The following is a 19,346-nucleotide window of genomic DNA, read 5'->3' on the forward strand; positions in this document are numbered from 1 at the left end:
ACAAAATATATAGTAACTGCTTAAGACTTGGGCTTTAAGTTATTCCTTTCTTCTTTGACTGCTCTGTAAATATATGCTTGTTATACATTTGAACTATGTGTTTGCGGCTGTTTAGTTAATAGTTTTAGTTAATTGTTTGTTGTACTTGTACTGTTGGTTGCGTTTCATTTGTATTCATTTGAGATCCTTGTCTGTTATCCTATCTGTTAGTCATAATCCTAGCTAGCAAAGGAACTTAGATTTTATGAACTTAATCCACAAAAGTTTAGTGTTAATTGATTTTCGTTTTTTAAATTGGAATTTCGCTGATTTGGCATGGCCTCTCTTAACTACAAACTAGACTATATCTTTTCGTTTTTGGTTTTGGTTTTTTTGGTTTCTTTTCTTAGGAATGCAAAGTGTGCGGGTCGCCGACCCCGAACTACTCTCAGTAGTTCATCCCCTCCCTGACTTAGTTTCGTTCACGTTTTCTCTTTGGACTTTTTGGCTTAGTGGACTATCAACTAAAGACTACCAATTTGAAACTTAAATTAACTTAGGAAAAAGCCAGACTAGCTGAAGCATAAGTTATGATTGCGAAAATTTCTGCGCTTAACTTAAGTCTAAACTACGAATGTTAAATAAGAACCCACACAAGTCGACTGCAATGATTTGAATTTTAAGCAGGCAGGTTGCTTGGTTTGTTGGTTGGTCGCTTGGTTGCTGCCCGCCTTTGTATGCCATCTACATAAATTAACCAAATTTATGCAAATCGTGTTTACCATACATAAAAAACAAAGTGAAAGCTGAAATAAGTTTTTTCCGCTGCCGTTCGATAAGCAAATGAGCTCCTGGGCGAGCTCAGTAGATCATTGCAGTCTGTCCTGGTTGGTTGGTTGGTTGGGCTTTGTTATAAGAACTGAATTTGTATGGAACTGAACTTCAAGGACTGGATTAGAGATGCAGATAATATGGTGTTTGGGGACCATCATCCCCCTATGCGGTGGCCTCCCATTTGGTGGCTATTCCCGTGGAGGCCTGCATCTGAAAGGCCAGCGGCAGGAAGTCCTTTTTCATTTTGGCAAAGTGGGTCTTGATGTGCTTGGTTAGGTTGTCGCTCCTCTTGGCCGCATAATTGCAGCTGGGGCACTGGAAGATGGGTCTTTCGGTGGTGAAGCGGCACTCGAACCGTCGATGGCGACTGAGACTCTTGCGGGTCTTGTACGACTTGCCGCACTGATCGCAGGCGTGCTGATACCAGGTTAGTACGAAATCTGCAATGTAGATGTGGGTGCGGGGCGGAGAGAGGGGCACACGAAGACGGATGGGTAAGTGAGTGGGTGAAAGTGATCGAGTTGAATTGGTTGATTGGTTGATTGCTTGATAGTTGATATAGAATGATACGTTTCCTGATCGTGTATGACTGGACTGTGACTGTATATTTTTGATATCTGTATCTGTATTGGATGGACTCTTCTTTACACATTTCGGATTTCTGTACTTTTTGAGCAAGTCAAATTTGCTAAGCTACAAAAAAATCAGGAAAAAATCATATGTAAATATTAAATAAAAAACTCATAATAATTACGACTTAAAAAACATGTCAAGCATTCCAAAAACAAAAGGTTTATAACTATTTTGACGGGAAAATAAAAAAAATATATATGTAAACATCGAGATTTCTTAGAATTAGAAAAGTTTAGCCCATAATTAATATATATTCGTAAAAAAAAAAAACCCCAAGTTGAACCGTCTTAGATACTAGAAAAAAGTCTGTGTGAGAAAAAACATCAAGTGTTAAGTAATTTATTTTGGTTTTGCAAAACATTTCATTGAAGGAGACACAAATATATTATCAAATAGAGAAAGATTAAGACTAGGAATTGGAATTGGAAAAACCACACAAAAAGCTCCAAGGACGCACACGCCCATACACTCGCCAAAAAAACGCACACGCATTTGAGACAACAAAAAGCAGACACATGAGAGAACCCAAGCAAGAAAGTGGAAAATAGACACGAACTATGCTGAGAACATGCTTATAGGGCGATATAGTGCGCATCGGAACTTCAAAACAATCAAAAGGCATTGCAATTGAAATTGACACAATTCAGCTATATTTTACTTTAGTACCATCCCGAAACGCACTGTATCGCACCGTATGTACGTGTAGATCAAGTTGAAACCCAGACAAAAACAATTCGAGGCAAGATTTTACACAGAACTAAGATATATATCATAGAGTATATATATAAGAAAATATGTATGGTATATAATACTGTGACAGACTTTGTTTCTTGCAGATCGTTGCGCTGCAGCAGACAGTCGAGTTTTCCAGGACAAGATACGGTTCGGTCGGCTTCATAGATAGTAGTATGTGATAGTAGGTAGTAGATATTGGAGTAGTAGTGGTAGATGGAGTAGTGGGGGTAGTACAACAGTTTTGTTTGTAGAGACATCTAAAAGAAATTTAGTAATAAAAATAGGTTAGTGAAAATTCGCACAATTTCCGGGAGCAAAAAAAGATGACAACACTGAACACATGGGGGGATGGAAACAAAAACATACACGAAAACAAAAACATTGATGGATCGTGGGGTATGAACAAAGGATGAAGTGGTGGCGATGGTAAATTGGGAATGAGAAAAAGGCTATAAAAATAAAACTTTCGATTGCTGCAATTGAATTGAATACATAAATATAGTATATTTGGTGTATTTGGTGTTTTCGTAATTTATTCAATTAAAATATAATTCTCATTTTTGTTTCGTTTTGACTTTGGATAAATTAGGTTTTAAAATTAGGTATACATGCTAGAAATGTATAGTATAGCAATAACTTAACTAGGTCGTACATTTTGGTGGCATATCATTTGGAATAAGTGCGTTACATGTATAAATCAACCTCCATGGCTTCCTCTATTCGTAAGAGGAGAGTAGGTGGTCAGTTGAGTATTTTGCGTTTTTTGGATTAAATCAAATTGAAATTACTCAACTTGTAGTAAAAGATTTGATATTCTCTCTTGACTTTTTTGGTTACATCTTAAATGACTAACAAATAGTTTAGATGCTGGACTCTTTTGGCAAAGTAATCCCATCCCTGTCATGCTGAAAAAGCGTCTTATATGTATAGAAATTCGTGACGGTTCGAGTTAGTTATCGTTCGTCTTAGGAAAGATCCGTTGGATGATTCAACACTGTAATATTGACAAATTTTAAGACACATTTTGTCTAGGGGCGACTCACAAAAATACATAATTAAAATTATCTTCAAAATGGAATGTCTACGTTTGAGATTCTCGTACAGGGCAATACATAGAGTAAAAGGGGGCTTGGGGCAAAAACGTAAGAATACAGTATGCAAATACGCAGAGCCTTGGCTCTTGACAAATGAAAAAATTGAGAGATTCTTTTGGTTTCAATAAATAATATAAATAGCTAGAAAGAGCTTAGTTATTGTTATAAGCAAATGGCATCGTGTTCATCAATCGCTCCTTGAGCAATGAATTCGATATGATCTGTAGGCCCAGCTTCATGTTCCACTCCTCGTTCATCAGGTGCTGCACCTTGCTGGGCGTCACCGGTTCCGGCTTGATGCCAAGAGCTGCAGCAGCCTCGACTTGTGCGGCCAACGCTTCGTCATCATCTGCGTCCTCGGGTCGTCCTCCTCCGGATTCATTGTTGTTCTTGGCTTGGGCCTCAGCGATGGCGGCTGCTGCTGCTGCTGCGGCTGCTTGCTCCTCGACCACGGCTGCTGCGGCAGAAATGGCAGTGATGGCACCTGTCAACCCATACGTGGGTATCGGCATGATGTGCGGTGGCAGTGGCGAAGTGCATCGCGAGCCCGACAGATTCTCGTTTCGTAGTTCTCCTTGCGCAGCGAAAGGTTCTCTGGTATGGGACTCTCGCAGCCATTATGGGATCCAGCACTGCCCACACTAGCCCCACAGTCACCGGTGGAGCCTCCTCCGCCGCTACCACCCATCTGCTGAAGACCGGCTAGACCGCCGCCGGACTTTAGGTCTAGCGAGCAGCCGAGAGAGGAACGCGAACCACTGCCCGTTGTCATCTGTGCAATTGCCGGCGGAATGCCGTGCTTGGAGACCAAGTGGCGCACCATGTGGTACTTGCGACGGAATCGAGAGCTGCAAAACTCGCAATTGAATCGCGGCGGAATGCCGATGCATTCGTCGCGCATGTGGCGCTGCAGATGGCGCTTGCGGAGATAACTCTTGTTGCAGACAGCACAGTGGAAACGCTCCTTGTCTTGATCCTGATCCGCATCATCGCTGCCAAAAACGCTGTGCTTGTAGTCGTACTTCAGGTCTGTTGGGTTCGAACCAAATCGAATCCCGACGATCGGTGGTTAGTGGTGTGGTGTGATGTGATGTGAATGGTGTGTATTTGTGTGGTTTTGGTGATGATGTCGATTTGGGTTTGATTATTGTGATTTGGGAAGATTAAAGTCGTTTCGATTCGATTTGATTTGATTGGTTTTTGGTTTTGATGTTTTGTGGGGTTGTATGAAATGAAAATGAAAAGAAAATAAAAAGAAACATGTGTGAAAAATCATAAACAAGGTCCAGAATTATGCTTAATTGTAATTGCCATAAACAAGACTCAAATTTTCGCTTTCAATTTTGTTTATGAACTTAACTTAAACTAAACTTAAATGTTAACTTTTGTTGCTTTTGTTTTGAGAAGTTGAAGGAAAACTAATACAAATTATACAATTCAATGTCTAAATCAAGTTTACATAATGATACAAATTCTTTTTCAACATAAACTACTGGAGAAGCTACTCTAAACAATTGTCAAGAAAAACAATAATTAAAATAAATACATTTAAATACTTTCTATAACAAAAATACAAAAAATAAGATTAAAAGAACTATTTATAAGAATATCAAATACTTATTGGATAAAATGGTTAGCAATAGTAAACAAAACTTTTAATTTAAGGTTAAACCTTTTGAATTAACTAAAAACCTAAAAGTTTAAAACTTTGTTTTAAATTATTCAATTGAATTTTTATCAAACATTTTGATTTTTATATTTTTCCTAAAGGGGTTGTACTAAACACGGTAATAAATGTTTTCTGAGGTCTGGTGTGGTTGGTCTCCAAAGGTAATTCTGACATCATTGGCTCTAAAAAATACATTATTCAAAAATTTATATCGGTGATAAAAAATCAACTTTCATTTCAATAAATATTCGTACACATATATTTAACTTCAGATATTGACTTAGCAGAGACACAGAACAATAGAGCGAGATTAAACAACGTTTCTTAACTAGAATAAGGATGTTTTATGTAGATGTATTACAGCCAATTTGATCTCGATCTTGGAATCACATTCCGCCTAAATCCTAGACTTTCTTCAGCTGATGAATGCCGTGCTTCTGCCTAAGGTGTAGCTTCAAATCGTATCGCCACGAACAGCTAAAGTTGCAGAACTCGCAATGAAACTGAACACTGGTCTTTTTGGCCGCCAAGGATGAGCTGCTATTGCCGCTACTGTTGTTGTTGATGTTGGCGTTGCTGGGGCTGCTTGTGTTGCCGCCGCTGGCAGAAATGTGATTACGTTGCGGTTTGTTGGCAGACGACGAACGTATGCCGCTATTCAGCAGATTGGCCAACTGAAAGGAGGCTGCTGCTGCAGACATGTGACAACCACTGCAGTTGCTGACGTTGCAATGGAGCTGCTGGTGCTGTTGACCGGTCACTTGCAAGTGGTTTACAATGGCCTCCGCCTGGCCAGAGTTTCCGCATTTGTACATTCTGCGTATCGTTACTTCTGGCTCGCATATCTCAGCAGCAGCACCACAGTTGCTATGGTTGCTGCTGTTGCTGTGGTGGTGCAAGTTCTGGTGATTGAGGTTCTGGTGGTTTGCTGTGGTGGCTGCGGTCTGATGCTCCGCCGGCTTCTTGTTGGCCGCACTGGCCGCTGCTATAACTGCCGTGGCATAATTACAGTAAAGCGTCCTTAAATCTGTAAGAATTGTGATTGGGTTTTTGTCTAAGATTTGCTGAGACTGTTTAACGATTCTTACAGAGAGTACAGAGAGAGAGAGTCAAAGTAAGGAGTAGTTGAGTTGAGAAATAGAGATATGGCGGGTGGTGTTGTGTGGATATGTTCGTGTTGTGTCCTCGCTGTTCTATTATTTTTCTTTTTTTTTTACTTGATTTGATTGGTTTGGTTGGGTTTCATTTTTTACAGTGTGTTTTTGTTGCTTGGCTTATAACTAAGCTTTGTATTATGCAATATATAATGTGGATTAGGTTAACCGACGCCGCCATTACATGGATATACATTTTGCCGAAGTTAAAACTTAAGTTAAACTTAAAGGTAAACACAAAAATAATCAACTTTGGCACCAACAAAATGTTCGAGAAAATGTTATTTACCAAAAATTATCAAGAAATTAAATTACAATTGAAACTGGGTCTCAACTTGTTCCTATTTGTCTCATGCATCAATTGAAAAACGCATTTGTTGTGGTTTGGTTTATAAAAAACGTTGCATTTATTTTTAGTTAATAGCTTTCTCCTTCTTTATTTTATACAAAATATATATATATATATACTTTCTTTTAATATTATTAGATTAGTTCTCAACTTTTGATTTAGCGCTGGAAAAAGAAATACTCATATATTTTGGTTGTGCGACAGCCAAATAAATGTATAAAACATATAAATGCAGGAAAAATAAAGGATTTTGCAAGCCAAAAGGTCAAAGTTCAACCGCTGCTCTTTGGTTAATTCAGTTAGTAGTAGAGATTTTTCAGTGGACAGGATAGCGTTCGTTACGCGTCTTTTACTCGAAATGGAGGTAGAGAGGAGAACCCGCCCCTCAGTTCAAACCGCTATCCCTCCTACAATCCCTCCCCGTTAAGCAGTTCAGTGGAGGAAGTGGAGGTGCCGCTGGCCACCACTGCAGCTGCAGCTGCCACTTGCTGAAGAGCCTGCTGTAGAAGGGCCTGCTGCCGCAGTTGCTGGCGGTAAAAGTTACTGGTGGTCGATTCCTCCGTTAAGTGCGATTGCTGGTGCTGCAAGAGTTCCTCCTCATCGTCATCTTCGACTAGGTAGGCGTGCTGATGATCCTCATCCGCAGCGGCCACGGATCCATCGTCCAGCATGTCGACCAGATCTACTATTTCCGTCTCGGGCTTCTGATCCTCTCCTTCGACGGCAGAGGCTGCCGCAGCTGCAGCTCTTTGCTGGCGCTTAAACAGCGATCGCATGGCTATCTCCGGATGCTTTTTGCGTACGTGCTGGCGCAGATGATCTGCTCGCTTCGTGCGATGACCGCATACGGAGCACACCATGCTCTTTCCCTTGCCGCACTCTTGGCGCAGATGGCGCCGCAAGGTTCCGTGCCTTCGATAAGTTCTATAGCACTGCGGACACGTAAAGCTCTCCTCCTGACCCCCACTTCCTGCTCCGCCACCAATACCATTTCCGCCGGCTAATAATCCTTGGAAGTGATCGAATTGCGGCGCATGAAAGTGGTGCAACGATCCCGATCCCTGGTGATAGTCATCGCTGCTGCCATCCATCAGTTCCAGCTTGCTGCCGTTTAGATGATTCTGCTGACTTGAGGACGAGTCGTCGATCAGCTGCAGGCCTGAAATTTGTTTTTGTTTTTCGTTTGGTATTTTCAGATTTTCTCAGTTTCGAATTCATTTTCTATAATTTTCCTTGCGATTTTCTTTTACGTTTATATAACGTTAAACGTTAATTTTTGGTCAATCATGCGATTACTTCATTATCGAATGTTAAATTGGTTTCGTTTAGTTGTTTTTTTTTTCAAGGCAAAACAAGCAATTTGTTATGTTTAGTTTTTCAAAATGCCAGATTAGTTTCGAAAGCATTATTATTTTGGTTTCGTGGTAAATTAATAAATTAATTTCTGCTTGGCATTAAACAAAAACAAATTTCAAACAGGCATATATGTATAAAAAACAATTGCACAGCAGCATGGCAAATCAAAAGGAAGGAGCGGGCGTTAGGTTAAAGATTAATCTTAGGTGGAGAAAGACGTAGAAAGGTGGGGATTTTGACAGAGCAGACAGATACCTCGTCACGAGAAAGAAGTTTTCCTTTGTTGTTGTTTGTTTGGGTGTGTGATTTATGAAAAAGGAGCGTAAATGAAGGGCAAATGTAAGTGTGGATCTGTTTGTCGAGCAAGCAAAAATATAACATATACAGATATCATATGGCTTTATATGGTGGTTGATCATGGGACGCGCGAAACAGAAGTCGAAGAAACATTGAAGAAAAGAAGAGTTCCCAGGGTAATTCATAAATTGGCATCATTAGCTTAACGTTTTTAATGGCTCTTTTTGATCAGTCTAAAACAAATATTTGGTATTGTGCTTCTTGACCTTGCAATGCCGATTCAGCGAGTCCTTGCGCTTGAATCCCGCATCGCAAACCTGGCACCGGAAGTTCTCCAGCATCCCGCACTCGAACTCCAGGTGCCGTTTCAATGCGGATAACCTGGTGTATGCGTTCGGACACTGTGGACACTGGAGCTTGCCATCGTCCCGCATTTCCGCATTTCTCGCCAGATTCGCCGCCGAGCTGCTCCGCACCGTTGGCGGTGGAATGCTCTTCTTGGTGGTGCTGCTACTACTGTTTGCCGCCTTCCTCCTCCGCGATCGCAGCTTTCCTCGTCGCAGTTGCACCACAGGTGTAACCACTGCAAGTGGTGGCGAAACTGGCGGCGATTCAACGGCCACGGGCGGCGGTATCGGTGGCGGCGGCATTTCGCTGTCATAGTAAAACATTTGATTCAAACTCAATTCGAGCAGACCTGCAATTAAATGTTTGAGCAAAGAGGAGATAGAGCAACAAAACACACAAAGTCACGAAAACAGAGAACAGAATTCAAAAAGCGAGCAATCGACAGACAAAGCTTTATATTTCAAACACACAAACTTCGAAAATCACAGTGTTGCCAACTTCACTACCTTAGCGTCAGATGTCGAGTCTTTGTCTAGTAAGTACATATCGAACATAATGCATTTAGCAAATGAAGCTGTACAGAATAATAAACAGAAGTATACATAAACTGATAACTATCAGTTATATAGCGTTATTATTTCTTGATTGTTTCTGTTTAGTAATGGTTTTAAAATCACTTGAAAAAGCCGTCCAATTTTAGGAGTTTTTAAGTTAACTACACAACCTTAGTAAATGTTTTACAAATTTTAACAATTCTATATCAATCGCTAAAAGATACTCTCATTATCCCTGCTTTAAGTAATGTAGTTTCCAATGATCATAGAATGCTAAATACTCATCGAAGTCAAATAGCTAAACTACATCTAGCAGTCAGTCTATATCTACAAGTCATGAACACAGCATGCCTAATTTAAGCAATGTACTAAACAATTGTCTCTAAGTTAAGGATAAATGTACTTTTAAAATAATAGAAACTCTTGTATTTTCTACTTCAATTGATTGGCTTGTATAGTAAGTACGTAGAATAGTTTGCTGGCAACACTTGACTCCCTTCAATCACTCAATCGAATCCACTTCTAACCACTCCACCTGCTCCACTCAACTTCCACTTATTCGCGATGTGAGATACAGAAGAACCACAGGTTGAAAATCGAACCCAAGTTTATTGCAGTTTTCATGTGGGGTGGGGTGGGGTGTGTGTTGTGTTCTAATATGATGAGTGTAAAGTACGGGTGTTTTACATCGATTACACTTTTATCCTTATATAACGAACTATTCCCTCTTTTGGGCGCCCTTGTGTACATAGTAGTAGTGATCTTGCAGCTTGAAATTATAGTGGAATCGACGGTCGCACATACGGCACACATACTTCTTCGGCTGGTTGCACTCTTTACGCATGTGACGCCTCAAGGTGCCCAGGACCTGGTAGCGACGTCCGCACGTCTGGCACACGAAAGGAGCACTCGCCGCATCCGACGCTTTGCCTTTCGATTTCGATTTGGATATGGATGCGGTGGTGGCCGAAGCGGTTGTGGACGTGGAGGGAACACTTCCACCGCTGCTGGCATTTCTAGAGGAAATGGAAAATCGGGAGGAAGAACAGCGGTTCATCATCGGCTTTTGGGTCACAGATTGATCATGAAAGGATCCGAAATCCAAGCGCCAATCGCTAGTCAAAATTTACCTGCACGATAAAGAGTTGGTTGCCATCGCCGTGCGCTTACGCCTGGACATCATGTGCGTTGAAGTGGCGGAAGTGGCTATAGCCGCAGAGATGGCTAGGGTGGCCTTTCTTCTGGCCAGACGCTTTGAGCTACCGCGCACCGCGGTGATTCTGGGCACAACCATTGTGTCTGCAACCAATGGACCAATATTTCAAATGCGGAGTGGGGACAGAAAGAGTTTGAGATTGAATTGAGGCACAAAGAAATAGACTCCAAAACCAAAAACAAATGAAAGAACAAACTGTGTAAGCTAATCCTCTTGCTGACAAACAATAGTTTTTAGAAGATAATCCACTTATGTCCAAATTTGGCTATAATTTAGTCATTTTTTATTCTACTATTCTATTTAAAGAAAGTTTTTATATCTCTCTTAATTGTTCATTGATTTGTGACAAAATCGTTTTTGAAAAAATAAATACAAAGTAGCACAATAAATTACACGCACGAAACACAGATCCTAAACACAAATTACTTCATAAGCATAAACAATACAACAACCTTAAAAAACCATTTCTTAGCAAGTTTTTAAATAGGATGTTAAATATTTTCTAGATTAATCTTTTTGCTGTAGAAAAAAGCTCTTTTCTGTGCTTACCCCAATCTTTCAAAATATACAATCTAAATGCAAGTAGAACAACAAATGTGGAAAAGGAGTAAGCGCAAGTAAGGTAAAAAAAAGTCCAGAAAAGACACATAAACCAACTACAACCAACTTAAGATGAAAATAATTTCTTGTACATAAACTACATAAAAAGCTGGAGCTATGTGCACTACTCGAAGGACACATGTAGAAATATGTTTACATTTTCGCAAAAACATTCACACACAACAAACAAAAGGCAAGGACTGAAAGTAAATAATTTGTTTTTGCGCTTGTGGTTTGCGTGATGTGATAAAAGCTTTGGACTCATTGCAAGTTATACAAAAAAAAAACAATATTATTATCTGGCGACTGTGCCTGTTTTGCGTGTGTATGCCATGTATGTGCCTGTGTAAATTGGGTCAAGGCCATGTGAACAGCTTTCAACTGGGCCAAAACCAGAAATAGGGAGGGATATAGTGGGTGTTTGAAGCGAAGAACTTATTTCATTTATAAACATTTGGCAAAATCAGGCAATACGATTTCAAGACTATCTAATTTACGCAATTAAGTTAGATAATTGCCATTTCTAAACTAGTGATTCATACTGTTATAATACAAATTGTGCTAGACATTGTGCTAAGCAAAATAAGTTTCCTGCAACCCAACAATTTTGATTCAGCACTGAATCAAGTCAAATCAAATGTCTCTAATAACGACGTTCGATAGAACGGATACTTTGCTTATACAACCTGAAGTCATGCAAGATTATAAATTTCCGTCATAATGAAGCACTCTACCAAAAGCACCGCGAATAAAGGTTTTTCGATCACCAATCAGCAACTTTCTGCGTGTGGAGAAATTCTCATCGAAAAATCCCAAACTTGATTATTTATGCAACCATTCGATTTAATTGTCCCAGAGAATCGCATCGTATCATTATTGACTTTACACGGATGCAGAACGACATTATAAAAATAGCAACGGCGAAGAAAACGGCGAAAACAAACAAAGTCAAGCAAACGAGATACATTCACACAGATATGAACATTAATATTACTGCTTCAGTCGTCAGTCCTCATCACCACCACCAACCTCACTCCCCGCTCATGAGAACAATGCTGATTAAAGAAAAAATTCACAACCTCACACATAGAAACACATTATAATTTAGCCGACCTTGAACTTGAACGAATGCTTCGGGCATTGTTGTAGCATTTGTTGTTCTTGCTGATTAACAATTAACAGAACGGGCGTAGAGAGAGAGATCGGGGCGGTTGGAATAGGATATGGGAGCTGAACCGCAGTTTCATGTACATTAAAATTAGATATTACTTTTTGGATGCCTCACCCCGCTAACGAGCGAAACGAAGAGTTTATAAATTAATTGGGCAAACGAGATTGTCAAAGAACAACTAACCAAAGGAGGGACACACAGAGGGGAAAAAAGCTTTTAAAGCTTTAAGAATTACTTGCTTTTAATGACCACTAATAAAGCAATTGGGGAAAACCCAATGATTTTTTGCATCGAGAGTACTGATTTTGCTTTTGGATCAGTTGAAGAAAGCGGTTTAACACTAATAATATATAGTTAAACTTCGTTTTCCACAAGCCTGGATAGTGTAGAGCAGGACCAAAATCCACATTTCTTGCACAAATGGATCTTTCAACGAAAAACAAACGAATGTAGAGTTTCCTACTATGTTGAATATATTCACTCATCAGAAAAATCAAAACATCAAAGATGTTAATTATCTTCTCCTCTGGTTTTTCATTTTGCAAACAGAATACATGTAGAAACGCAACAAATCAGTGGTCCATATGGTTATGTATGTAGGGATTGGTGGAATTTCTTTCGAGAAATTGTGTTTTTCTGTGTTTGGTGTTTGTTTGGCAACGCTTCAAGCAACTTTGAAAAACAAACAAACGCCAAACGCAAAATTAAACTTTAAGAAAAATATATATACAGTGTAAATTTAAGGTGTACACTTAGAAATAAATCGGAAGAGTAGAAACTGGAGGTAACACTATAGCTTACCCTGGAAGTCCATCCACTCTTTATTGAAGAAATAAAGCGCTTGTAGATATTTTTTTTTTATAATAGACATTACCTGGAACGCTGTAAAATGATTTTGGTTTCTATGAGGTATGAATGTTGATCTGGGAAGGCGGATAAATTGGTATAACATGGAGGATTATTGGGAAGGGTTGAGGAGGATAGGATATTTCGGGAGTCGAACAAAAATGAACTTAAAATAAAAAATTTACTTCATTCTTGTTTTTCACTTCGCCCAACCGATACCGTTGGGCGGAGCATACTCACCTGAACACGCACCTGAGATTTCCGCGACGCAGTTGGATGCTTGACTACAGTTGGATCTCGTCGAGTTGCCCAAAGCTGCAAATGTACCTCACCATCTCGGATGGTTACTGCTTTGTTTTGGCAACGACTTGAGACCTTCGGCAGCTGATCCTCCTCCAAAGCGGCGATCCTTCAGTAGCAGGTTCCATCCGTTCAGTCATCGGGTTTAGTTTTTCACTTTTCACTTGACTTTAGTAAGGGGTTTTGAATGTTTTTAACAACGACGTACATCTCTAGTTATGGGAAAAAGAATCCCCAAACTTACGAAATGTAAACGCGTAGGAAAGTTTCGCGCGCGTATCTTGCATCGGAAAAACTTACAATCTAGCTTTAAAACTAAAAACAAATCCGTAAGGAAAATAAACAATCAATAAAAGTCCCGTCAACCAAAATAAAGCAAAATATATATGTATATATAGAGATAGTACTAAAATACAATTTAAAACTGCATGCGTATTTTCGTAATAATATGTAGAGTAAAAAAAAAAAAACATGTGTAAAAAACATTAGCACGCGCTGAGAGTTCTAGAGTAGACAATCAAAATGGAATGGCACAAAGTATAGTATGACAAATGAAAGATTGAATGTGTTCGTTTGCGAAAGTTCGTGGGTGTGGTGGGATATGCTTTGAAAATGCAAACAAAGTTAAGGCGAACAAACATAATCGAGTTTTGCTAGAAATGCTGGAAGTGTGGCCAAACTTTGCAGTCTTCTGACGCGACTGTACTGAGAGAGCTTTCTTTGTGAAGGGAAAACACATGTGGACGGAGCCCTGCACACTCACACACACGCACTATACACACAATGGTACACGCACACAAACAGCAGCTTACAGAGGGAAGTAGCGAGCGAGAGAGATCAAAACGCACACAAATAGAACACTGTTGATACGTAAATTTAAACACTAACTTAAAAGATAAGGGCATTTCTTTGAGATTTCTGCCTAAGTCAAAGCTGCAGTGTGGGTGGTTGTGTTTGTGGGTGAGTCAGTGTGACCATGGTTTATGAATTATTATGAAAGGTACTTTCAATTTATATTTCCTGTTTCATTACTCTGCAGCTAACGGCATAATGTCGGAAAGAGAGGATTACAGGTGGGGGGAGAGAGAGGAAGAAAGATAGGGCGAGCAACTAAAAATGTTGGGAATGTATAATTATGCGATTTATATATACGGTAAGGTAAAATAAGGCAAAATTAAGAGTTAATCAAACACCAATTGTAATAAAACGTATTACGAAAATTCAACAACAAATGATCATACATGGAATCATACATATATATATATAGATAATGATAAAATGAGAATGTTAGGGGATGTAGGTGGTTGGGTTTTGTGGTATATAGCAATTATATATGTTTGTGGTGTGTGAGTGGTAAATGTTTCTCATTTTCTTTTCAGAAGTGTGTGTGTGTGTTAAAAATTAATTATAATAGATATGTACAAAAAAAGATTACTAGTTATACGAATTATGTGTGTCATAATTAAAAAAATATTAGTTTTGTAAAAAATCATATTAAGTAAAGAAAGAGTTTTTAAGTAATACTTTCAACTTGCACAAATTATTCTTGTTTCGGGTTAATTTATCTGTGACGAATTGAGCGACGCAGGCAAAAACAAAATATTATCAAAACCAGCATTTCAAAATCTCTCATGAAAAAAACAACTTAAAAAAGAGTCGTAAATTCTTGCTCTACAATATACATTTTGCTGTTTTTCATATTGTTTTTTTTTTCTCTGCGCCAAACTCTCGTTCACAAATCTTGTTATTTTGGGTTTGTATTTGTACTTTTTCTTGTTGCTTGCTTTTTTCGTCTGCTATCTTGTTGAAAATTATATTTGAACAAATTCTACGTCTTTTGCATATTTTTTCTTCTTCAACGTTTTAGAGCTTTTTTCGGAGCACGACTTTTGTAGTGTACATTAAAATGGGCAAAAAATAAATTTGTATATTTAAATGTTTGTGTGATAAAAATGAAGTTGTGACCTTGAAAAGTTGGATTTCAATCTTTAATCTGCATTTGAATTTAAGCTTGTTGTTTGTCGTGCTCGCTAGTTCGAAAAAACATCTCGTCTAATACTTCTAGGCTAAGCTATACTTTTTGCTTTTTCATTTGTTCATAGCTCATATTATCGATTTCAGAGGCAACAAACACTCACCTTGGGGATCCCGTTGCTGCGCATCCTGTGCCATTAGTCCAAGTTCATCCTGAGATCTGTCGTGCTGCCATGTTGCATATGCTATTGGAGAAAAAAACACTCATCAGTTAAAAGGAAACAAGAAGAAAAGTCTAATGCAAACTCACTTTGACTAGATCCTTCGCCACCCTGGCTGGTGCCGGCTGTCTGGTCCAGCTCTTCCATTGTCATGTCCTCCTCGTCCAGTGTCAAATCCTCAACGTTCTCATCGTGCGCATCGTCATCGTATTCGGCTTTGGGTTCAATAACCATTTCGGAGCCCACTGATGACACGCTGTTGTCTTTGATCTTATGTTTGTGATTCGACGACGATTTGTCCACAACGCTGGCCAGCTGCTTTACCACAACTCCGGCATGGACGGCGGATGCAGAGGCGGAGGCGGGATTGGGTCCGCTGGCGGCGTTTGATCCGCCAACGGCACTACCCTCGTCAATGTCCTCGTCATCGCCTTGGACGCCTTGGGCGCCTCCTTGGCTCTGGGCTTGTACATTCTCGGTGTTAATGGCATCGCTTGTGGTCTGCGCCTGCTGCTGATGCAGATGGGCCTGTTGTACGGCGGCCGCTGACGCAGATGCTCCGCTCGCTGGGGCGGCTGTCGAGGATGTTAGTTTAGCGCTTTCAGTCTTTTTGGTAACGTTGGTGCTGGTCAATGGCTGCTGTTGCTGGGTCGACGACGCTTGGCTGCTGGTTCCGGCTGCAGGTCCGCTGGACAGCTGGGTGGTGACCAAAGCGGAGACGGCCAAACCGGCGCCTGTCTGCTGGAGGATTGACTGATTCGAGGCGGCGGCTTGTAACACGGACGAGTTGGAGTTGTCGTGGGCATCTGCAAAAAGAAGAACCAATGTGTATTAAATAACTTTGTACTTAGGAAGAAAGAAAGATTTTTATGTCTTGCAAAGTGACAGCTTTAACCATAGTTTTACAATATGTATAGTAAAGCCATTTAAATGTATTAATTGTACCAAAGTTAAGATTTTTGATAAGCACGAGTTTCGTTTGAAGAACGTTCCCATATTTGCATTTTTTTTATATTTAGCAATATGTAAGATAATCCTAATCGCTTGACAACTCACCATTCTCCATGCTGCGACGTCGGACTTTTCGACGACGACGCGACGGACTCGATGAGCCCTCGCGTGAACCGGACACATCGCCAGACGTGTCCATCGCTCCGCCGGTGGCCAGTCGAGCCCGCTTCGTCTGCTCCAGTGTGTAGGCACCGCTAAGCTTACCGCCGCGATGATGGCCGGAGGACTCAGGCTTGGGGGCTGCTCCGCCGCCAGTGCGATTGTCAGACAGGCCCTTGATCTGCAGCGACTCGGCGGCCTTGAGCAGGGCGGCGAGCTGATCCTGCGAGATATTGACCTCGCCGCGGTACATGTAGTCCATCATGGCGCGCAGCTCTTGGTACTTGACATCCTTGAGTATAAAGATGGGATGTTTGTCGTACTGTTCTTGTAGTAAGGTCTGCGGAAAGTATATTTTTAACGTTAACAGAGTTTTGGGATGAATGTAGTTTGCTAATACTTACAGCAAAGTAGGGACTGCATGCTGACAGCACCACCTTGTGGGCCTTGAGAAATTTGCCCTCGGCGGCTAGCGTGCAATCGACTAGAGTCTCGTTCTCCAGCAACGTGTCGAACACGCTGATCAGTGTGCTCTGGTGGTTGTTCCACCGCAAACAAAACTGCTGATCGTCATCCATTTTGGTTTCTTGGGTGGTTGGATGGGGTTGTTGGAAATGGATCCTGGGGGTTTGGGCCCACGACCTTGGGGCCGAACGTCGCGCGCTCTCTCTGACTTGCTTTTTTTTTCGCCACTCGTTTTTTGATGAATATTGGATCAAACTTAGGTGTCTAAACAAAAAGTCAGCTTTCGCCTTTGGTTCTTTTTGGAGTTTTGTGTGTCAGCAGTTATGCTGCAAAGAGAGAGAAGACAAAAAACAAAATTAGTAACGCAAAAAACTCGCAGTAATGCGGCCCAAGGTCAAGTTCATGTTTAATTTCAGCGCAGCAATAACAATATCTTTTATCTCTTTTGCGCGCTTGAAATTTCAGCTAGATTATTATTGTTGCTTAGCATTCGCACATACACATAAGCCCGCAAATAAACACCCACAGCGACATACTTGTATGCAAATTTTGCACAGCGAGATGCAGTTATTTTTTTAAATTTCCGAGCGAGTTTCTGCTTCTTGTTAATTTTTCAACTTTGCTCTTTCCCTAGACTACACACGCTCTCGCCTAAAGAGAGAGCTAACGGATTTGTGTTACAGTTGCTGCTGCTTCTGCTTCCCGACTGCGTGTGTTTTAGTGTTGGAGATCGATGGACACGATAAAAGCCGAAGAGACTTCGTGACGACCGAAAAAATGAAATGAAATAAAAAAAACGAAGCATGAAACATAAAGAGGGGAAGTTTCGCAGTCGGCGTCGCTGCAGCGCAAACACATATTTGTGTCTGGGTTTTTTTCTCGTTTCCTTTTTCTCCGTTGTGGAAAATTTCACAAGTAGACACAGACGAATATTTATGAAGATTTTCATTTTCCCCCCTATCATCATAAACACCAACACACTCGCACTCGCTGACTGATAATTTTTAAAGTTGAAGTGTGGAGCAATCGTTTCAGTTTTTTATGGTGTGCGCATTTAAAAATAGAATGTTTTTCATTAGAAGCTCACAAACACACACGCACACAAGCCAACAAAGGCACCCATCATATAGATATGGGCGCTATTTCACAACCTCTCCCGCTCGCGATTATGCTGCTTCATTTCCACAAACCACACACACTTACTGTTGTGTTGTAAATAATTAGCACTGCAAAGGTTGGTTTTCCTATTCTAGCTCCGCTTCGGCCGTCGGATGTTGAATGTGTGTATGTAGAATTTAGCCAGCAAACCGCACGCGTTGCCTCGCGATCTGCCGCACAAAGCAGAGAACCAAACAAAATCCCCGAGCGCACGAAACCGAATGAAACGACGCAAATGTGACGGCGACTGAGCGACCCTCGAAACGACGCCTCGCTGCTGGCGCTCGATTTACGCTCTCTTTATCTCTCGCCGACGGCACGGACGCTCTGCAAACGAAGTTGCTGCCAGAGCGAGAGGACGGGAGCGAGCGAGAGTTGAACGTCGAGCTCTCTCGCTCTCTCCTGTTTGGGGGCACGTTATAAAATTGCCAAGTAGGCAAAAGGAGCGAGCGAGAGAGGGTAGGCAGAGGTAGGCAGCGGCAGCGGCAGAGGGAAAAGGAGCTCACAAGGAAAAAGGAGAACTGCAGCGGTAATAATCGTGCCAAAGTGAAATAACGGGAAATACACACACACTTTCACGAACACAGACAGGTAACGAAAATTGGCTGGAAAACGTTTATACTTTGATTTTTATGCGTTCATTTATGTGTGCTTCTAGTTTATTAGTTGTGATTTAACATGACTGGATACAACCAACCAGGGAATATAACATTGAAATGTCTACTTATGGAGAAGTACATAAAATATTACTGAAAACTAACTGTTCTCTGCGGCAAAGAGCAAGTGAGATGGCCATACACAAATGTCTACGTGACTAGAGGCTCCCTTTTCACGACCCTTTGTGTTTTCCAGTTTCATTTTTTTTTTTACTTTTCGCCAGATCCAGGCAAAAAAGAAACTAGACAGACGTGGGGGAACGAGACAGAGAGAATCACCCCCAGGCTATGCGAAACCAGCCATTTACCGTTAGGCGGAGGGATCAGTTTTTCGAGATTCAGTTATACATACACACACACACACGAACACATGGCCCATATGGAAGGAAGGTGCAAGGCATGCGCACAAAATACACATAAAGAAAAACTATTAAGGATAATGATGATCAATTCCATTTGATTAGCCAACGATTTCGTGTCATAAATTTACATTGCCTATTAAACAATCATCAAAATACATTAACTCATGCTTTCATTTTGTAGGAACTCATATGGTGTAAGTGAAAATATCATTTGACCTGCTTTTTTTTTCTCCGCATGAATCACAGCAGAGAAACGGTGAAAAAC

The 19,346-nt window shown here is 40.7% G+C and overlaps 1 protein-coding gene, 1 long non-coding RNA gene and 1 pseudogene across 2 annotated transcripts; 1 reads left to right on the forward strand and 2 right to left on the reverse strand.

The window, feature by feature from the left end:
• Nucleotides 1–3,060: 3,060 nt before the first annotated feature.
• On the reverse strand, nt 3,061–18,263 carry LOC122614849 (annotated as a pseudogene).
• On the reverse strand, nt 6,617–7,695 carry LOC122614850. The gene has a single exon (XM_043789523.1). It carries the CDS (start codon nt 7,536–7,538, stop codon nt 6,855–6,857), a length of 684 nt encoding a protein of 227 aa, XP_043645458.1. The 5' UTR covers nt 7,539–7,695; the 3' UTR covers nt 6,617–6,854.
• A 146-nt stretch (nt 18,264–18,409) lies between the features above and the next one.
• Nucleotides 18,410–19,094, forward strand: LOC122614851. The gene is made up of 3 exons (XR_006325770.1): nt 18,410–18,654; nt 18,722–18,846; nt 18,916–19,094. It is a non-coding gene; the product is annotated as an uncharacterized LOC122614851 (long non-coding RNA).
• Nucleotides 19,095–19,346: the final 252 nt, after the last annotated feature.

The sequence above is a fragment of the Drosophila teissieri genome, chromosome 2R, assembly GCF_016746235.2.
Source record: "Drosophila teissieri strain GT53w chromosome 2R, Prin_Dtei_1.1, whole genome shotgun sequence".
Classification (NCBI taxonomy): domain Eukaryota; kingdom Metazoa; phylum Arthropoda; class Insecta; order Diptera; family Drosophilidae; genus Drosophila; species Drosophila teissieri.